This window comes from Salvelinus fontinalis, chromosome 21, assembly GCF_029448725.1.
Source record: "Salvelinus fontinalis isolate EN_2023a chromosome 21, ASM2944872v1, whole genome shotgun sequence".
Taxonomy (NCBI): domain Eukaryota; kingdom Metazoa; phylum Chordata; class Actinopteri; order Salmoniformes; family Salmonidae; genus Salvelinus; species Salvelinus fontinalis.
Genome location: NC_074685.1, coordinates 6,899,017 through 6,920,523, shown reverse-complemented (window position 1 = coordinate 6,920,523; position 21,507 = coordinate 6,899,017). Strand labels below are relative to the sequence as shown.

The window sequence follows — 21,507 nt, the reverse complement described above, 5'->3', positions numbered from 1 at the left end:
CAAGCTCTATCATCAGGACCAGAACAACAGTAGCATAGGTCTAGCTCCTAGACCATATTGTCTAGCTCCTCTAGCCTAACGGTCTAAGCACATGATATGTCCAATGTCATTTAAAGTGCTAAAACATTAATTATACTAGCATACCAGACCGAAAATTAAGATTCGTATCATGATTATAATTGGAAAACGCGAATAGTCTTATTTAAGTAGCCTACGCTATTTAGCCTTCACCAGCAGAATAGACAAACAAACCAAAGTTGTGATAGTCATTCATGCTGGATAGGAGCCAGGGGGTAACCTCATACATTCAACTCAGCCCAATGTGTTAGGCGCTTAGGGCAAAAACGCGCGCGCGCGCACACACCAGTCAGAAAGTTAAACTCAGCATCGTTACCTTGTGTTTCTGCCACGACGCCGGTCCAAATCATACGGAGACAGAGACAGAGCAGCGCTGGCAGGGCACCGATTCGGTAACGGCATGGTGGCATGGCTCCACACAGCCAGGCTGAGCCGGTCCGTCCAGAGAGAACTGCTAACGGGAAATGCACGAGGAGAATAGTTGGGTGGTGGTCGACGTTCGATCTGCACCGCGACAGTTGTGCTCGCGCAGCAGGGATCTTCTAGATGTGACGCGCCGCTTGTTTTTCTCCTCAAGGCGCACTGTGAGGATCGGTGTGGTGGGTTTCTCTGCGGTCCGTATGTCATGCCTCTCTCGCCTGAACCCCGCAATCTGCCGGGTCTCTTCTTCCTCTTCTGCCCTGATCTCTTCTCTCCTCCCTCTCAGTACCAATCTGCATGCCTCTCTCTCTCTTTCTCAAACACACACACGCACACACCCACATACCTGACATTAAAGGCCTGTAATGACAGATCAATAGTCCATAGTCTACATTTAAAGATATGTCCTGGCTTCAAATTCCAAACAGAAGTAAAGCTATATTCAGTGCAAATGTTCATTTATTGTCTTTTCATTAGAGAGGATAAATGACAAAAGAATGTGATCAAGTTAATAGGAGGATTTGCTGTGATTAATCCCGATTAATTGTAAATTTATAATTTGCTCAGATTGAGCTTTCATTTCAAACTGCAATATGTAACTTTTTGGGCCACGACCAAATTATCATAGAAATGTGAGTTATAGAGCTATCATCCTCATTGAAAGCAGGTCTAATAAGCGGCAGATCTGTTCTATGTGCACAATTTCTATGCTTCCCGTTCTTATATTTACTTTTTGCTTTTTTTTTTTGTATACCAGCTTCAAACAGCTGAAAATATAATATTTTGGGTTATGGCAAATCTATATGTTGCAATGATTCCCTACGCTATACTTGCTTGTTTTCCACATAAACTGAAATTAGGCAAACTATTACAATTTTTGCAACCAGGAAATGGCGGTGCAATTTCTGCATAGTGCACCTTCAAGATTTGTATACAAAAGCATTACAATAATATTGATTTATTGATTTTGTCCAAAGTAAGGGTTAGCAAAATCTGGTACATTGATAAAGCACACTTTCTTTAACCTCCATGTCAACTTGTTTTGCCATCACATTGTTGTTCTTAGCTGTATAGAGGATGTATTTAGGATGTTTTCAGTGTATTTTGAACGCTTTCAAACAATGCGATTAATTGCGCAAAAAAAACCTTTCTGCACTAAAATTACAAAAAGTTAAAAGTAGGGACTTTTCATACATCACAGGGGTTGAATCTATCAACAGCCCATGTTAGTGCCTGCCTTTGTCAATAATTTGGAATTAAAACTGCTGCCGGAGACCGCTGATTGTGGTTACACATTGTGTGTTTGTGTGTGTGTGTGCAACAGTCCTCGACCCCTCTGCATTCACGCAGCAGATGCCCGTATCCATGGCGATGCCCTGTTGTACATCTGAAATGACAGAATGGAAAACATGAGCAGAGGAATACAGAAAAGGGAGATGAAGAAATTATCTCCATAGTACACTGTTTAAAAGGATAGAGAGAGAACTAGACAGAAAGCATTTGGTTTAGATAGATAGGTGTTGGGGCTAGATAGAGAGATAGATAGAAAGTTTTGGGGTTTATATAGAGAGGGATATAGAACGTGTTGGAGTTTAGATAGACGGACAGTGTTGGGGTTTATATAGAGAGAGATATAGAGAGATAGAAAGTGTTGGTGTTTAGATGGATAGAAAGTGTTGGGGGTTTGATAGAGAGACATATAGAAAGTGTTGGGGTTTAGATAGATAGAAGGTGTTGGGGTTTAGATAGATGGACAGTGTTGGGGTTTAGATAGATGGACAGTGTTGGGGTTTAGATAGATAGAAAGTGTTGGAGTTTAGATAGATGGACAGTGTTGGGGTTTAGATAGATGGACAGTGTTGGGGTTTAGATAGATGGACAGTGTTGGGGTTTAGATAGATGGACAGTGTTGGGGTTTAGATAGATGTACAGTGTTGGGGTTTAGATAGATGGACAGTGTTGGGGTTTAGATAGATGGACAGTGTTGGGGTTTAGATAGATGGACAGTGTTGGGGTTTAGATAGATGGACAGTGTTGGGGTTTAGATAGATGGACAGTGTTGGGGTTTAGATAGATAGACAGTGTTGGGGTTTAGATATATAGACAGTGTTGGGGTTTAGATATATAGACAGTGTTGGGGTTTAGATATATAGACAGTGTTGGGGTTTAGATATATAGACAGTGTTGGGGTTTAGATATATAGACAGTGTTGGGGTTTAGATATATAGACAGTGTTGGTGTTTAGATATATAGACAGTGTTGGAGTTTAGATGGATAGAAAATGTTGGGTTTAGATAGATGGACAGTTTTGGGGTTTAGAGAGATAGAAAGTGTTGGTGTTTAGATATATAGAAAGTGTTGGGGTTTAGATGGATAGAAAGTGTTGGGGTTTAGATGGATAGAAAGTGTTGGGGTTTAGATGGATAGAAAGTGTTGGGGTTTAGATGGATAGAAAGTGTTGGGGTTTAGATGGATAGAAAGTGTTGGGGTTTAGATGGATAGAAAGTGTTGGGGTTTAGATGGATAGAAAGTGTTGGGGTTTAGATGGATAGAAAGTGTTGGTGTTTAGATATATAGAAAGTGTTGGGGTTTAGATGGATAGAAAGTGTTGGGGTTTAGATGGATAGAAAGTGTTGGGGTTTAGATGGTTAGAAAGTGTTGGGGTTTAGATGGATCAAACGTGTTGGAGTTTAGATGGATAGAAAGTGTTGAGGTTTAGATAGATATTTAGAGAGATAGAAAGTGTTGGTGTTTAGATGGATAGAAAGTGTTGGTGTTTAGATGGATAGAATGTGTTGTGGTTTAGATGGATAGAAAGTGTTGGAGTTTAGATGGATCAAACGTGTTGGAGTTTAGATGGATAGAAAGTCTTAGTGTTTAGATGGATAGAAAGTGTTGGGTTTAGATAGATGGACTGTAACGGTTGTCCTCTTCTTCATCCGAAGAGGAGGAGCAGGGATTGAACCAAAATGCAGCGGATTGTGAAGACATGATATTTATTAAAGTAAAGACGGAAAACACGAAAACGAAATACACTTGACTAATAAACAAAATAACAAACGGAGTAGACAGACCTGGACATACGAACTTACAATAAAACACGAAGAATGCACGAACAGGGAAAATAGCCTACACATAAATGACGATGAACAAACAAACCGAACAGTCCCGTATGGTGCGACAAACACTGACACAGGAGACAACCACCCACAACGAACACTGTGAAACAACCTACCTAAATATGACTCTCAATTAGAGGAACGCCAAACACCTGCCTCTAATTAAGAGCCATACCAGGCAACCCTAAACCAACATAGAAACAGAAAACATAGAATGCCCACCCAAACTCACGTCCTGACCAACTAACACATACAACAAACTAACAGAAATAGGTCAGGAACGTGGCATAACCCCCCCCATAAGGTGCGAACTCCGGGCGCACCAGCACAAAGTCTAGGGGAGGGTCTGGGTGGGCATCTGACCACGGTGGTGGCTCAGGCTCAGGGCGAGGTCCCCACCCCACCATAGTCAATCCCAGCTTACCTCTCCCCCTACAAATGACCACCCTCATATTACCCCCACTTAATCTTTTGGGTAACATCGACACAAGGGGCAGCACCGGGATAGAGGGATAGCTCAGGACAGAGGGATAGCTCAGGACAGAGGGATAGCTCAGGATAGAGAGGTAGCTCAGGATAGAGGGGCAACTCCGGACTGAAAGGCAGCTCCGGACAGAGAGACAGCTCTGGACTGAGGGGCAGTTCTGGATAAATAGCCGCTCTGGGCTGAGGGACAGCTCATGACTGGCTGACGGCTCTGGACGCTCATGGCTGGCTGACGGCTCTGGACGCTCATGGCTGGCTGACGGCTCTGGACGCTCATGGCTGGCTGACGGCTCTGGACGCTCATGGCTGGCTGACGGCTCTGGACGCTCATGGCTGGCTGACGGCTCTGGACGCTCATGGCTGGCTGGCGGCTCTGGCAGATCCTGTCTGGTTGGCGGCTCTGGCAGATCCTGTCTGGTTGGCGGCTCTGGCAGATCCTGTCTGGTTGGCGGCTCTGGCAGATCCTGTCTGGTTGGCGGCTCTGGCAGATCCTGACTGACGACTGGCTCTAGCGGCTCCTGACTGACTATCGGCTCTGACGGCTCGGGACAGACGGGCGGCTCTAATGGCTCGGGACAGACGGATGGCTCAGACGGCGCTGGGGAGACGGATGGCTCAGACGGCGCTGGGGAGACGGATGGCTCAGACGGCGCTGGGGAGACGGATGGCTCAGACGGCGCTGGGGAGACGGATGGCTCAGACGGCGCTGCGGAGACAGATGGCTCAGATGGCGCTGCGGAGACAGATGGCTCAGATGGCGCTGCGGAGACGGATGGCTCAGACTGCTCCTGTCTGGCGGAAGGCTTTGGCTGCTCCTGTCTGGCGGCAGGCTCTGTAGGCTCATGGCAGACGGGCAGCTTTGCAGGCTCATGGCAGACAGGCAGACTCTGCGCCGTTGGGCAGACGGCAGACTCTGGCCGGCTGAGACGCACTGTAGGCCTGGTGCGTGGTGCCGGAACTGGAGGCACCGGACTGGGGACACGCACTTCAAGCCTAGTGCGGGGAGCAGGGACAGGGCACACTGGATTCTCAAAACGTACTATATGCCTGGTGAGTGGTACCAGGCACTGGTGGCACCAGGCTGAGTGCACGCACATCAGGACGAGTACGGGGAGAAGGAACAGTGTGTACAGGGCTCTGGAGACGCACAGGTAGCTCAGTGCGTGGTGCCGGAACTGGAGGCACCGGGCTGGAGACACGCACCATAGAGAGAGTGCGTGGAGGAGGAACTGGCCTCTGGAAACGCACCGGAAGCCTGGTGCGTGGTGTAGGCACTGGTGGTACTGGGCTGGGGCGGGGAGGTAGTGCCGGAAATACCGGACCGTGCAGGCGTACTGGCTCCCTTGAGCACCGAGCCTGCCCAACCTTACCTGGTTGAATGCTCCCCGTCGCCCGACCAGTGCGGGGAGGTGGAATAACCCGCACCGGGCTATGTAGGCGAACCGGGGACAACATGCGTAAGGCTGGTGCCATGTAAGCCGGCCCAAGGAGACGTACTGGTGGCCAGATATGTAGGGCCGGCTTCATGACATTTGGCTCAATGCCCAATCTATCCCTACCAGTGCGGGGAGGTGGAATAACCCGCACTGGGCTATGCACACGTACAGGGAACACCGTGCGCTCTACTGCGTAACACAGTGTCTGCCCGTACTCCCGCTCTCCACGGTTAGCCTGGTAAGTGGGCGCAGGTCTCCTACCTGCCCTTGGCCCACTACCTCTTAGCCCCCCCCCAATAAATTTTTGGGTGGTACTCACGGGCTTTTCGGGCTTCCGTGCTAGACGCGTCCCCTCATAACGCCGGTTTTGGGCTTGATTCTCCGGTCTCCAGCCTTGCTGCCTCCTCATATCGCCGCCTCTCTGCTCTCGCTGCCTCCAGCTCAGCTTTAGGGCGGCGATATTCCCCTGGTTGAGCCCAAGGACCTTTTCCATCCAGCTCGTCCTCCCAAGTCCAGTAGTCCTGTGTATAATCCTGCTCGAACATCCGCTGCTTGGTTCTGGAGATTTGGTGGGTGGTTCTGTAACGGTTGTCCTCCTCCTCTTCATCCGAAGAGGAGGAGCAGGGATTGAACCAAAATGCAGCGGATTGTGAAGACATGATATTTATTAAAGTAAAGACGGAAAACACGAAAACGAAATACACTTGACTAATAAACAAAATAACAAACGGAGTAGACAGACCTGGACATACGAACTTACAATAAAACACGAAGAATGCACGAACAGGGAAAATAGCCTACACATAAATGACGATGAACAAACAAACCGAACAGTCCCGTATGGTGCGACAAACACTGACACAGGAGACAACCACCCACAACGAACATTGTGAAACAACCTACCGAAATATGACTCTCAATTAGAGGAATGCCAAACACCTGCCTCTAATTAAGAGCCATGCCAGGCAACCCTAAACCAACATAGAAACAGAAAACATAGAATGCCCACCCAAACTCACGTCCTGACCAACTAACACATACAACAAACTAACAGAAATAGGTCAGGAACGTGACATGGACGGTGTTGGGGTTTAGATAGATAGACAGTGTTGGGGTTTAGATGGATAGAAAGTGTTGGTGTTTAGATATATAGAAAGTGTTGGGGTTTAGATAGATAGAAAGTCTTGGTGTTTAGATGTATAGAAAGTGTTGGTGTTTAGATGGATAGAAAGTGTTGTGGTTTAGATGGATCAAACGTGTTGGAGTTTAGATGGATAGAAAGTCTTGGTGTTTAGATGTATAGAAAGTGTTGGGTTTAGATAGATGGACAGTGTTGAGGTTTAGATGGATAGAAAATGTTGGTGTTTAGATGGATAGAAAATGTTGGGTTTAGATAGATGGTCAGTGTTGGGGTTTAGATATATAGACAGTGTTGGGGTTTAGATGGATAGAAAGTGTTGGGTTTAGATAGATGGACAGTGTTGGTGTTTAGATAGATAGAAAGTGTTGGGTTTAGATAGATGGACAGTGTTGGGGTTTAGATGGATAGAAAGTGTTGGTGTGTAGATGGATAGAAAATGTTGTGGTTAGATAGATGGACAGTGTTGGGGTTTAGATATATAGACAGTGTTGGGGTTTAGATATATAGACAGTGTTGGGGTTTAGATATATAGAAAGTGTTGGGGTTTAGATATATAGACAGTGTTGGTGTTTAGATGGATAGAAAGTGTTGGTGTTTAGATGGATAGAAAGTGTTGGTGTTTAGATGGATAGACAGTGTTGGTGTTTAGATATATAGAAAGTGTTGGTGTTTAGATGGATAGAAAGTGTTGGGGTTTAGATGGATAGAAAGTGTTGGTGTTTAGATGGATAGAAAGTGTTGGGGTTTAGATGGATAGAAAGTGTTGGTGTTTAGATATATAGAAAGTGTTGGGGTTTAGATGGATAGAAAGTGTTGGTGTTTAGATATATAGAAAGTGTTGGGGTTTAGATGGATAGAAAGTGTTGGTGTTTAGATGGATAGAAAGTGTTGGTGTTTAGATATATAGAAAGTGTTGGGGTTTAGATGGATAGAAAGTGTTGGTGTTTAGATAGATATTTAGAGAGATAGAAAGTGTTGGTGTTTAGATGGATAGAAAGTGTTGGGGTTTAGATAGGTGGGCAGTGTTGGTGTTTAGATGGATAGAAAGTGTTGGTGTTTAGATGGATAGAAAGTGTTGGTGTTTAGATAGGTAGAAATTGTTGGTGTTTAGATGGATAGAAAATGTTGTGGTTAGATAGATGGACAGTGTTGGGGTTTAGATATATAGACAGTGTTGGGGTTTAGATTATTAGAAAGTGTTGGGTTTAGATAGATGGAAAGTGTTGGGGTTTAGATATATAGAAAGTGTTGGGGTTTAGATAGGTGGACAGTGTTGGGGTTTAGATATATAGACAGTGTTGGGGTTTAGATTATTAGAAAGTGTTGGGTTTAGATAGATGGAAAGTGTTGGGGTTTAGATAGATAGAAAGTGTTGGGTTTAGATTATTAGAAAGTGTTGGGTTTAGATGGATAGAAAGTGTTGGGGTTTAGATATATAGACAGTGTTGGGTTTAGATAGATGGAAAGTGTTGGGGTTTAGATATATAGACAGTGTTGGGGTTTAGATTATTAGAAAGTGTTGGGTTTAGATAGATGGAAAGTGTTGGGGTTTAGATATATAGACAGTGTTGGGGTTTAGATTATTAGAAAGTGTTGGGTTTAGATGGATAGAAAGTGTTGGGGTTTAGATGGATATAAAGTGTTGGTGTTTAGATATATAGAAAGTGTTGGGGTTTAGATATATAGAAAGTGTTGGTGTTTAGATATATAGAAAGTGTTGGGGTTTAGATGGATAGAACGTGTTGGTGTTTAGATGGATATAAAGTGTTGGTGTTTAGATATATAGAAAGTGTTGGGGTTTAGATGGATAGAAAGTGTTGGGGTTTAGATATATAGAAAGTGTTGGGGTTTAGATATATAGAAAGTGTTGGTGTTTAGATATATAGAAAGTGTTGGGGTTTAGATGGATAGAAAGTGTTGGGGTTTAGATATATAGAAAGTGTTGGGGTTTAGATATATAGAAAGTGTTGGTGTTTAGATATATAGAAAGTGTTGGGGTTTAGATGGATAGAAAGTGTTGGGGTTTAGATATATAGAAAGTGTTGGGGTTTAGATATATAGAAAGTGTTGGTGTTTAGATGGATATAAAGTGTTGGTGTTTAGATGGATATAAAGTGTTGGGGTTTAGATGGATATAAAGTGTTGGGGTTTAGATGGATATAAAGTGTTGGTGTTTAGATATATAGAAAGTGTTGGGGTTTAGATGGATAGAAAGTGTTGGGGTTTAGATATATAGAAAGTGTTGGGGTTTAGATATATAGAAAGTGTTGGTGTTTAGATGGATATAAAGTGTTGGTGTTTAGATATATAGAAAGTGTTGGGGTTTAGATATATAGAAAGTGTTGGTGTTTAGATGGATATAAAGTGTTGGGGTTTAGATATATAGAAAGTGTTGGTGTTTAGATGGATATAAAGTGTTGGGGTTTAGATGGATATAAAGTGTTGGGGTTTAGATGGATATAAAGTGTTGGTGTTTAGATATATAGAAAGTGTTGGGGTTTAGATGGATAGAAAGTGTTGGGGTTTAGATATATAGAAAGTGTTGGTGTTTAGATGGATATAAAGTGTTGGGGTTTAGATGGATATAAAGTGTTGGTGTTTAGATATATAGAAAGTGTTGGGGTTTAGATGGATAGAAAGTGTTGGGGTTTAGATATATAGAAAGTGTTGGGGTTTAGATGGATAGAAAGTGTTGGGGTTTAGATAGGTGGGCAGTGTTGGTGTTTAGATGGATAGAAAGTGTTGGGGTTTAGATGGATATAAAGTGTTGGTGTTTAGATATATAGAAAGTGTTGGTGTTTAGATGGATAGAAAGTGTTGGGGTTTAGATGGATAGAAAGTGTTGGTGTTTAGATATATAGAAAGTGTTGGGGTTTAGATGGATAGAAAGTGTTGGGGTTTAGATATATAGAAAGTGTTGGGGTTTAGATGGATAGAAAGTGTTGGGGTTTAGATGGATAGAAAGTGTTGGTGTTTAGATATATAGAAAGTGTTGGGGTTTAGATGGATAGAAAGTGTTGGGGTTTAGATATATAGAAAGTGTTGGGGTTTAGATGGATAGAAAGTGTTGGGGTTTAGATAGGTGGGCAGTGTTGGTGTTTAGATGGATAGAAAGTGTTGGGGTTTAGATGGACAGAAAGTGTCGGTGTTCAGATAGGTAGAAATTGTTGGTGTTTAGATGGATAGAACGTGTAGAGGTTTAGATAGATAGAACGTGTAGAGGTTTAGATAGATAGAACGTGTAGAGGTTTAGATAGATAGAACGTGTTGAGGTTTAGATAGATAGAACGTGTTGAGGTTTCGACAGATGTACAGTTTTAGTGTTTAGATAGATAGAATGTTTTGGTGTTTAGATAGAGATACATACAGAAAGTGTTGGGGTTTAGATGGATAGAATGTTTTGGGATTTATGATTGAGTTACAACTAGACGCCTCATTAAGGACCACAAAAGCTGTCTCTCTCCGTCTGTCCTCTCCTAGTCCCCTATCTCAACAACCGTCACACGCAGTGTGTGTGTGTGTGTGTGTGTGTGTGTGTGTGTGTGTGTGTGTGTGTGTGTGTGTGTGTGTGTGTGTGTGTGTGTGTGTGTGTGTGTGTGTGTGTGTGTGTGTGTGTGTGTGTGTGTGTGTGTGTAGGAGGAGTGAGGAGGATAGGAGTGTGTGTGATAGACAGAGAGAGAGTCAGTTGAGGTCTGAGGAGCTGTCTGGGCTTGAAAGAGGATTGTGCTCTGTAGTGTTCACCACTGCATGCGTACAGACGCACTCACACACACTAAGGAAGCAACAGAGTGGGAAGGGAAGGACAGGAATCTACAAACTCTGGATGAAGAGGAGCTTTGTGGCAGTCCCCCCCCATTCTTTGCTCTCTCTTTCTCACACACACACACACGCACACGCACGCACGCACGCACGCGCGCGCACACACACACACACACACACACACACACACACACACACACACACACACACACACACACACACACACACACACACACACACACACACACACACACACACACACACACACACACACACACACACGAGACCCAGCACTGAGCCGGTCATGTCCTACACAGTGACAGGGCTGCAAGATTTACATATTAATCATCACATCGGTAACACCGAGACATCCTCCTCTTCTCTCTTCTCCACCTAGACCCAATTACCATTCTCCCCTCCCTGAAGTGTGCACTTGTTGACTCCTCCTCACTCCTCTTAAAAGCATTGGATCAGTCTGTAAGACACATGGTAGACGCTCAGTCTGCACATCAATACAGTGCACACTTCAGGGAGAGATACAGGGGGGATCAGAAATGGATCCAGTTTTACCATATTTTTACCCTGAGAATATTATGGGTCAAAACGAAGAGAGAGAGAGATTCAAACATTATCCGGTAATGACATATAGGTACTGTCCTATGGGTCCATACTTGCAAAAATGTTCTGTCTCAAAATGCAGATTAGCCAATTAAAATCATTGACATAGTTGCATGTGATAAAACGCTACAGGTTAGCTATTCCCATTACATAACCTGGCACATTTAGCCCTATGCTAACGTGACCAGGAAGTAGTGATTATGTCCGTTAACAAATTCTGCATCAGCCAATTACAAATGTTGACATAGTTGGATGTGATCAAACATTTTTCCATTAGAGCATACATAACAAAAGTCAAACGGCACCATCTGTTAATCAAAGTTACTAAAACACATGTACAATGTCAACTGGACGAATATCTCACAGTGTTGTGTTTGCGAAGGGAAGTGCAGGCCACAGATGGAAAATAAAGGTTAAGAATAGCCTACATTTAGGAGCAGCATCTTTCTTCAGCCTTGTAGACAAGTACACTGCTAATAATCAAGTTGATTAGGCCTACATATATTGCATAGACGTGTAGGCTACACTTACATGTACAACAACACATTTCACCATGTCATTGGATTTTGGTTAAAAGACTAAATGCCCTGATGTTGATGACTTTTGGCAAATCCAATCCGTTTCCAACGTTGACTCAACGTCATCACATAGATGTTTTTGGTTGAACAACCTTGAATTTGGGGGTTTAAAATATCCCTCTGGTGGCCAAGTTGACCTATTAAAAAAAATGCATTGGTTAGTGGATATAAAGTCGAAAGACCTTTGATAGGTCACTTTTTTCACATTTTGTTACCGTGAGGTTGAAGGAATTGTCCGTAGAGCTCCGAGACAGGATTGTGTCGAGGCACAGATCTGGGGAAGGGTACAAAAAAATGGCTGGAGCATTGAAGGTCCCCAAGAACACAGTGGCCTCCATCATTCTTAAATGGAAGAACTTTGGAACCACCAAGACTCTTCCTAGAGCTGGCTGCCCGGCCAAACTGAGCAATCGGGGGAGAAGGGCCTTGGTCAGGGAAGTGACCAAGAACTCGATGGTCACTCTGACAGAGCTCCAGAGTTCCTCTGTGGAGATGAGAGAACCTTCTAGAAGGACAACCATCTCTGCAGCACTCCAGCAATTAGGCCTTTATGTTAGAGTGGCCAGATGGAAGTCACTCCTCAGTAAAAGGCACATGACAGCCCGCTGGGGTTTGCCAAAAGGCACATAAAGACTCTCAGACGACAAGAAACAAGATTCTCTGGTCTGATGAAATCAAGATTGAACTCTTTGGCCTGAATGCCAAGCGTCCCATCTGGAGGAAACCTGACACCATCCCAGGGACTAGTCAGGATCAAGGGAAAGATGAACGGAGCAGAGATTGATGAAAACCTCCTCCAGAGCGCTCAGGACCTCAGACTTGGGCAAAGGTTCACCTTCAAACAGGACAACAACCCTAAGCACACAGTCAAGACAACGCAGGAGTGGCTTCAGGACAAGTCTCTTAATGTCCTTGAATGTCCCAGCCAGAGCCCAGACTTGAACCTGATATAACATTTCTGGAGAGACTTAGAAATAGCTGTGGAGAGACCTGAAAATAGCTGCGCAGTGACGCTCCCCATCCAACCTGACAGAGCTTGAGAGGATCTACAGAGAAGAATGGGAGAAACTGCCAAAATACAGTTGTGCCAAGCTTGTAATGTCATACCCAAGAAGACTCGAGGCTGTAATCACTGCCAAAGGCGATTCAACAAAGTACTGAGTAAAGGTTCTGAATACTTATGTAAATGTTTCTGTTTTATATACATTTGCAAACATTTCTAAAAGCCTGTTTTTGCTTTGTTATTATGGGGTATTGTGTGTAGATTGATGAGAGGAAAAAACAATTTAATCCATTTCAGAATACGGCTGTAACGTAACAAAATGTGGAAAAAGTCAAACGGTCGAAATATTTTCCGAATGTACTGTAAATACAGTAAGGCATCTAAGACGATAATGTACTGTAAATACAGTAAGGCATCTAAGACGATAATGTACTGTAAATACAGTAAGGCATCTAAGACGATAATGTACTGTAAATACAGTAAGGCATCTAAGACGATAATGTACTGTAAATACAGTAAGGCATCTAAGACGATAATGTACTGTAAATACAGTAAGGCATCTAAGACGATAATGTACTGTAAATACAGTAAGGCATCTAAGACGATAATGTACTGTAAATACAGTAAGGCATCTAAGACGATAATGTACTGTAAATACAGTAAGGCATCTAAGACGATAAGCAATACCACAGTGTTCTCTCCATCCCTGATAATAAAAGAAGACAGAGCAGATAGAGCTATGGAGAGAAGATAGGATCAGTATTATTGGGAGATCTCTCAGTACTCACCTCCTGGCTTTTCCCTACCCACCATTACTTTGCTTTAGTCTGTCTCCACCTCCCTCTCCCCACTTTCATTATCTCCCCGTCTCTCTCTCTCTCTTCCTGCCTCCCTCTCTCCATTTCCCTTCTCACTCACTCTATCCTCGGTTAGTGAGGAGGAAGGCATCAGAGAGGAGAGATGTGCTTTTGAGGCACGTGTGTGTACGGGGAAGAGAGGGGGGGATAAGCCTCTGCAGTGAGGTGAGCTCAGTGACGATCACAGACCCACACAGTCTTACCATCTCATACAGTAGTACTGTACCATTTCAGCTGTGTGTACGTATGTGTGTCTATGTTTGTGTGTGCTTGTATGTTTATGTGTACGTGGTATGTTTATGTGTGTATGTTTGTGTGTGCGTGTCTAGGTTTATGACTGTGTGTACAGTATGTGTGGTAGAGAAAGGTAACTTTCAACAGATAAGCTCACATAAGTTAACTCACACACTCACGCTTTCTCTTACGTGCGCATGCAAACATACACAAACACTAACAAGTGTAATTGGTTTAGACCTCTTGAACTTATTTTTGAAGGTTTCTATCATACAGAGACCATGGTTAGTTTTCATGTATTCCAACATAATTAGCGTTGGGACTCAGTCACTCCATGTGGTTGACTTTTCTCTATAGGTTCAGTTGAGTGTTCTACACATGCAGCGATGGTCATTTCCATTGGTGTACCAACACACACCAATCTGTAGACAGGTCATTTTATTAAGTCTACTGTAATTCTATGGCTCTGTATCTCACATTAACATTACAGTGATTTCAGCCTAAGCCTCTCACACTCACCAGTTTCATTCGTTTTCAGTCAATACATTGCTGTCATTAAAATGGTCAAATTCAACGGTCAAGCAACCAGTCATCAGGGACACAATCAGCTCCATAATCATCTGAAACCTTCCACATCATCCTGAAATGTATATTCTATATCAAATCAGACTGGATGGCTAATTACTGAAGGACTGTATTTATGTCTGAATAGTATGGGAGAAATACACTGAGTATATTTGCCCTTAGAACAGCCTCAATTCGTTGGAGGCATGAGCTCTACAGGTGTTGAAAGTATTCCACAGGGATGCTGGCCCATGTTGGCTCAAACGCTTCCCACAGTTGTGTCAAGTTGGCTGGATGTCCTTTGGATGGGTGACCATTCTTGATACACACGGGAAACCCAGCACCGTTGCAGTTCTTGACACAAACCGGTGCACCTGGCACCTACCTCGTACCTCGTTCAAAGGCTCTTACATTTTTGTCTTGCCCATTCACCCTGTGAATGGAACACCTACACAATCCATGTCTCAATTGTCTCAAGGCTTAAAAATCCTTCTTTAACCTGTCTCCTCCCCTTCATCTACACTGATTGAAGTGGATTTAACAAGTGACATCAATAAGTGATCATAGCTTTCACCTGGTCAGTCTGTCATGGAAAGAGCATACTTTTGTATAGTCAGTGTATGAGTCAGCATTGTAATCAAGGGAAGAGATATTGTACTCATCTGTCATGTAGAATGTGCAGCTGTTATGTAGGCCTGTGTTTCAGTAAGCCTGGAACATGGTTGTCGGGCTACATTGTTGTTCAAGTTTTTATCAAATACACTTATTTTCAATGGCCAACCCTTTCTCTCTTTCATTATATAGATGCATCTCTCATCCTTCCATCGTTTTCCACTCTGCTCTCTTCCCCAAAGCCAAAATGGTACTCTATATGGGAGCAAGTGTTTTTTCTTAGGGCTGACCCCAATTATTAGACTGGTTGATTGTTTAGTCAATAGGCTGTTGGTCGACCAAGATTTTTTTTTTTGTCGAGCAGGAGGAAATACATATATTTTTTGATAGCACATGAGACACTGGTCTTATTCGCGCCCATCTCAGTAAACAAATCCATTGCGGAGGCCTCTGGGATGGCACAGTCCAAGAAGAAAGGGAGTGTGGCTACACAATGCACATCTCTCTCCAGAATGCGTTCTGTCCCACCAGTTTGTGCACATTCATTGTTTCATAACTTCCTTGTGTGAATTGTTTGTATTTGATTGTTAGTGTCTATCAATTCCCCCTTACTGTACATATATCACCAGGAGTACATGTACCGTTAATTCCAATAATTTGTAATCTACAATGTTTGTTTGGTTACGGTAATCTCTGTTAATGTATTCAAAATATTATTATTCCAGTCTTTTACTGTTCTCATTGTTGGAGTGAGTGGACACATTGTTTGCAGAGTGCACATTCCATGTTACACTTGTGAGAAACAAGTTTTGGTTTATTTCAGTCCATTTAAGAGTTTTGTCAATTTATTCATTGTCTTTTGTTCGGAGCGATCCTGTCAATGTTGAGTAAGGACGTGTACCTGATTACGCATAGAAGTAGGCCAATAGGCTACCTGGCCTACTCACAAATGTAGCCCTATAAATGTGCCCATTTGGGGATCTAGTAGTATTTCTGATTGGCTTAATGCACCACCTGTAGACCTCAAACAACAAGCCTTCAAAGTCTGTTTTTACATCCATTGAGAATGACAATAGTTCCTTAATGTATTTGAAAAATCTTTCCAGCTCTCTCCCTTTTGATAACCACTCAGCGTGAAAGCGAAAAATGTAATGCTCTGATCCAGTGGAAACGTCATAAAATAGGCCTACCTGATTACCTGATTCTTATCCCTTGTGCAAATAGCCTACAGCTGTCTCTGTCCTGAGATCACTGGTGCGGGGAATTCTGAGGGCCCAGAATGTTTCATACAATGTTGCAAAAAGCTTCAGGCCAGACCCAAGTTAATCGTTGATACAATGTTTCAAGTTTGTTGCAGACAGGACATGTGTAGCCAATGTGATTTATAGGATATTTATTTTTTTCACAATATTGTCTACCTTTAGGCTGCAATGTTTTTATTTGTTGGCTTTATCTAGTATATTTTTACATAGTTGGCGATGGCAATAGAAGTAACTTTTTAGGTTTGTATCATTTTCATTTAGATTGGGATAGAATTTTGATTAACCACATGACAATAAATTAAACAAAACTGTTCCATGAAAATGTGCATGTGAAAACCATAACTGGCACGCAGATTGGTAGAAATGGCATTCCACATGAGAAATTTTGCAGACTCCTCATGTAGCCTATCACTGTAAACTTCAGGAGAGTAACGGCAGAATCTGCGAAAGCCAGTAGGAGCGGGAGGAGGATGGTCAGGACAGGTTACGTTTTTTTCCTTCTGGTTATCTTGATCTCTGGCTCCCTCTTGAGTCATTTGTGACTTATTTAATCAAACAGTGAGCTTAAAGCATCAGACAAGCTCAATGTATATATAGTTTATTTTAGTAAAACGCAGAGGGTGTGTCTATATATCATATCGTCCCCACATTCTGAAATTGCATATTTGTCACCCCCAGTTTTATCATTGGAATGTGATACAAAACAAGTCAACGGTGTGCTTTAGGACCATGCGGACGCCTCCGAGAGGTTGGGTAGGCTGTTTGGAGTGTTTATCCGACTGGAGAATAAAAAATAATAATGTATGTACCCCCACTTCTAAAACCAAAGTTGCTCCTCTGATATATGGATAAATACACGTTTTAACATTTTGACCAATCGATTGGTTGAAAGAACAGACGACTTTCAGTCGAACAAGATTTGTTTTAGGTGGGGACACCCCTAGTGTATGCACAAATGAGAGTGTGTGTTCCCCCTAGGGGTTTGCAGCGGTCGCACACTCAGTTCATGTTCTCTCCACTCTGTTCTCCACCGACTGCAGTGATCCGAGCCCACAGGGTTGCAGTAAATATACATCACACAGCCGTCTGCAGAACACACACACAAAGAGCGACAAAGAGAATATAAGAACTGAGGCTCTCACACAACCACAAACTGCTTGCACTCTATGTTGTCAACAACATCATCGTTAAAACTCATCCCTACTCACTACACCACACTTACTAAGCCTACATAGTACACTACACAGTCACTCACTACTTCTGTAAAAGCCTACATTACACAGTAGCCTACATAGTACACTACACAGTCACTCACTACTTCTGTAAAAGCCTACATTACACAGTAGCCTGCATAGTACACTACACAGTCACTCACTACTTCTGTAAAAGCCTACATTACACAGTAGCTTACTCGCAGTCCCTCACAACTCCTATCTTACTACATCCAAAAACCTGAAACCAGAGTGGCATAACCTCTTCTCCATTCCAGACCTCTGCTCTGGAATGGGTCACGCCTTTCATTAACGAACCAATCAGATGCAGCGCTGGCCGCTTAATTGGCATCACCTGTCTTTCCATCTTCTTTATAGTCCAGTTGTGTGAACTCAGTTTTTTTTTTACTTTCTCCATTTATTCAGGACCAGTCTGAAGTTCCAGTTCTTCGGTAAGCATTTGAACAAATCTAGCCTCTGATGCCGATATTCCTTGGTTTTAATAATATAGGCCTAAAACACTAAAATATAGCTACTTGTCCCTTCCATTTACTCCAATAGTCATACATTCAATGTGCTGATAAGTCCATTGTGTTTTTCCCAGAACCTGATCTCAAATTTGTTAAACATGAATAAACTGGAAAAGCCACTGTCTACACTGTGGGGTAGGTTGTTTGGCTCGAAACTGTTACCGTAGTGCCCCAAAAATGTAGATTCCGTAACAGCTGGACTAAATCTGTAGGCATATCTTTATTCTGTGTTTTGTAGGCTGTGAACTCCGTGAGTCAAAGAAAGAGGAAACATTCAAAACAGATGACACAAACCACCAACATCAACTCGCACTGAAAACTGTAAGTCATTATACTCCCCTTGTAAAATATCAAATATTCTCCAACCAAAGTGGACTGACGGGTCATCTTTATTGCAGCTGTACTGCACAGTTCAGAATATTACGATCACGTGATGACTTTTGAAATATTAATTTGGGTAGCATGACTGCCGTAAGACAATCTGGAAGGCAATTTTAATAACATCAGTAGTGCGTTTTCAAGTGCCTGACTTGTCCCTGGCAGATGTGTCTGGGTGCAGGTGCCAAAGAAGAGTTCAACATCGTGGCGTTGATTACCGGAGAACCAGATAACGGCAAGGGCATACCCATGGCGACCCTGCACGCCAACGGCATGCCCACGGCAAGTTGTCCCAATGTGTTCTAATGTGGCAGCCTGACTACTTGGCGTTCTCTATCGATGCGGAGGTGAGTTTTGATAAATTGTTGTGGGATTTGCTAGCAACGGAGTCACCATTAGTTGATTCTGGTAAAATATCAATTGAAAACAATTACCTGTATCTACGTTTGTCCTGTACAGCTGCTGATCCTGGATAGCCCTGACCAATTAAATTGGCACATCTGCGTTGAGGAACACAATGATAGTTTTGTTGTATTCTGTGTATTTAAAGTGTGAATTTCAGCGCCCTGTGGAAGTATTGCAGTTGTTGTACAGGACATGTGGCAACTCAATATTGCTAGTAAATCCTGTGACCAGTTATCAGAACTGAACTCTGCCTCAATACAAGAGAACTGTAGGCCTTGGCCAACCAGGCTGGTTTGAAGTAGTCTTACCAATGACGAAGACCTACCTGGCTAAGGAAGGTTAACACAAATCGGCTAATGAGGAGGAATGGGCCTGGGGAAATACTCACCAGTGGTTATAGGCCTATCCTAGCTGGGTTCCCGGTTCTGTCAGTTAGCAGCACTGATTGTCATGATTCTGTGTATTGATCTCTCCAGGTCAATCTGTCCGGGATAGACCTGCACCCTCCTGTAACCTTCCAGCTGAGGAGTGGCACTGGACCGGTCTACATCTGTGGGGAACACGTGGCCTGTAAGTAAGGGTTTAGGGAGCAGGGATGATGGTGGTTAACTGTAAAAAAAGAAGTGGCCCTAGCCTTACTGTAATGTCATTCAGCTAATCAAAGTCCTGAGGAGCAGCTGGTCAGTGGAATTGGAGATGTTGGAACAGAATATTGCATAATGATAAAGGTTGGACTTCCATAAACTAATGGCCTTTCTAATGTCACACTGTCATTTAACTCCTGTTGCTTCCCAGTGGAGGATGACTTCTCAGGAATGGATAGTGGTGACGAGGAGATGGAGGAGGAGGAGGAGGAAGATATTGAGTCTCCTGTGAAGCCTGTTAAGAAAGCAACTGCCAAGAATGCAAATGTTGCAGGCAAAGTAAGGACCTGTTTTATATCAAACTCTAACGTGTTGATTTCTGAATTATTGTATAGGTCAGTTTTCACATTTTCAACATGCATAAGGACAACTACGAAATCCAGCCACACACAGATCCCAGTTGGCTCTAATCTACATAAGTTATTCTTACTCCTTGTCAGTTAAATCCAAACTTTGCTTAACAATGAGATGGTTTTGGTAAAGCACACAGATCTGGGACCAGGCTAATGTTCTTCCTGTCTTCCAGAGAAAGAAGCCAGAGGAAGCAGATGAGTAAGTGATATTACTAAATGCTTTGTAAAATCCCCGACTTGCTGAAATGTAATTGAGATTTACTGAAATGTAATTGTTGCTGTTCACGTACCACCAACTCCTCTCTCCTTCCAGACCTGCATCAGATGATGAGAAAAACCCTCCTAAAAAGGTGTTTTATTTACTCTGCCTTAAATATTATACCCTGATTTACTTTCCTGGTCCATGAGGCTCTGGCTTTGTCACAAATTGTTCCCTGTGTAGTGCCATTTGGGCCGCAGACAATCTTCTGGCCTCCTGTTGGAATCATGGCTGGTCTGGCTTAAAATGGCTTTCTTTGTTTCAGGGAAAGGGTAGAGGAAGAGGCAGGGGAAAGTGATCCAGGGTAAGTGATTACCTCAGGGCAGTAATGCTAAGCCCTGAGTAATCCTCTATCTTTTGTTAGCGCATAGCCATTCATGGGATTGTATGTCATATGCATGACTAGGTCACGTTGGATGAAGTGTCAGTTAAATTGCATATGAAGTCTATAACACTGACTTGGGGTTAACCTCCCCCGGATTACTAACAACCATTAGGGGAAAAGAACTAAAAGAACCCCTTGACACCTGAAAGGTGTAGTGACATGACCGCTGAATTTGCAGATTGCCTGTACTGAATGACTAAACCAGTTAATGTGTTTCAGGTGCGGCCCAAAGGGCCTGTTGCAGTTCTGTTTGGCCAAGGTTCTGTCAATCAACTGTTGGGTTTCTATCTACCTGGTCATTCTTGCATGGATCAAACTATTTAATCTAAGGCTGTTTATCCTGTACATGTTGTCAGTGCTTTGTAAATCATTTGAAAGGCATAGTTTTGTCCTTGTGGTACTAATCAGTGTATATTAAACTACACTGAACAAAATATAAATGTAACATGTTAAGTGGTCCTTTGTTTCATGAGCTGAAATAAAAAAATAAATCCCAGGAATGTTACATACGCACAAAGCTTATTCTGTGTACCAATTTGTTTGTCCATGTCAGGGAGCATTTCTCCTTTGCCAAGATAATAATCCACCTGACAGGTGTGGCATATCAAGATGATTAAATGGCATGATCATTACAGAGGCGTCTCGTGCTGGGGACTCCCCCTCCAGTTGAGGGAGTGTTCAATTGGCACACTGACTGCAGGAATGTCCAGAGCTGTTAATGTGGTGGGTACTCTTAGTTCGCAGGACTTCATCCTGCTAACTGTTCCAAATGTCTGAACTGAAATTGGTAAAAAGGCTTATGTACTCTGTTCCATCGGATTGGAACGACTTAAATAGTTTTAAACTGGAAGAACTTGTCCTAATTGTTTAATCAGAGGCTCATTTCTTGACCTGTCAATGTTAATTTTCTGTTGTCATTTCTATGGTTTTTACTAGATGGCTTGTAGTTTCAGACCACACCAAGTCAATTCGCAGACATATCTTGGCCAGGATGTCCAACCGCAGACCACATGTAACTACACCAGCCCAGGACCTCCATCTGGCTTCAACTGTGGGAAGGTGCTGAGGATTTCTTTCTGTAATAAAGCCCTTTTTGTGGGGAGAAAAGCAAATTCTGATTGGCTGGACCTTACCCAACCATGGCTGCACCCCTGCCCAGTCATGTGAAATCAATA

The 21,507-nt window shown here is 43.0% G+C and overlaps 1 protein-coding gene across 2 annotated transcripts; it reads left to right on the top strand.

The window, feature by feature from the left end:
- Positions 1–313: 313 nt before the first annotated feature.
- On the top strand, positions 314–20,849 carry LOC129818103 (nucleoplasmin-like). 2 transcript variants are annotated; one of them, XM_055873668.1, is made up of 11 exons: positions 314–677; positions 17,805–17,830; positions 17,983–18,043; positions 18,147–18,229; positions 18,452–18,568; positions 19,168–19,261; positions 19,487–19,614; positions 19,862–19,887; positions 20,002–20,038; positions 20,213–20,251; positions 20,552–20,849. In XM_055873668.1, exons 3-10 carry the CDS (start codon positions 18,007–18,009, stop codon positions 20,243–20,245), a joined length of 555 nt encoding a protein of 184 aa, XP_055729643.1. In that variant the 5' UTR covers positions 314–677; positions 17,805–17,830; positions 17,983–18,006; the 3' UTR covers positions 20,246–20,251; positions 20,552–20,849. The 2 variants fall into 2 exon arrangements, with proteins under 2 accessions (XP_055729643.1, XP_055729645.1); XM_055873670.1 differs by having other exon boundaries at positions 314–692.
- The last annotated feature ends 658 nt before the right edge of the window (positions 20,850–21,507 follow it).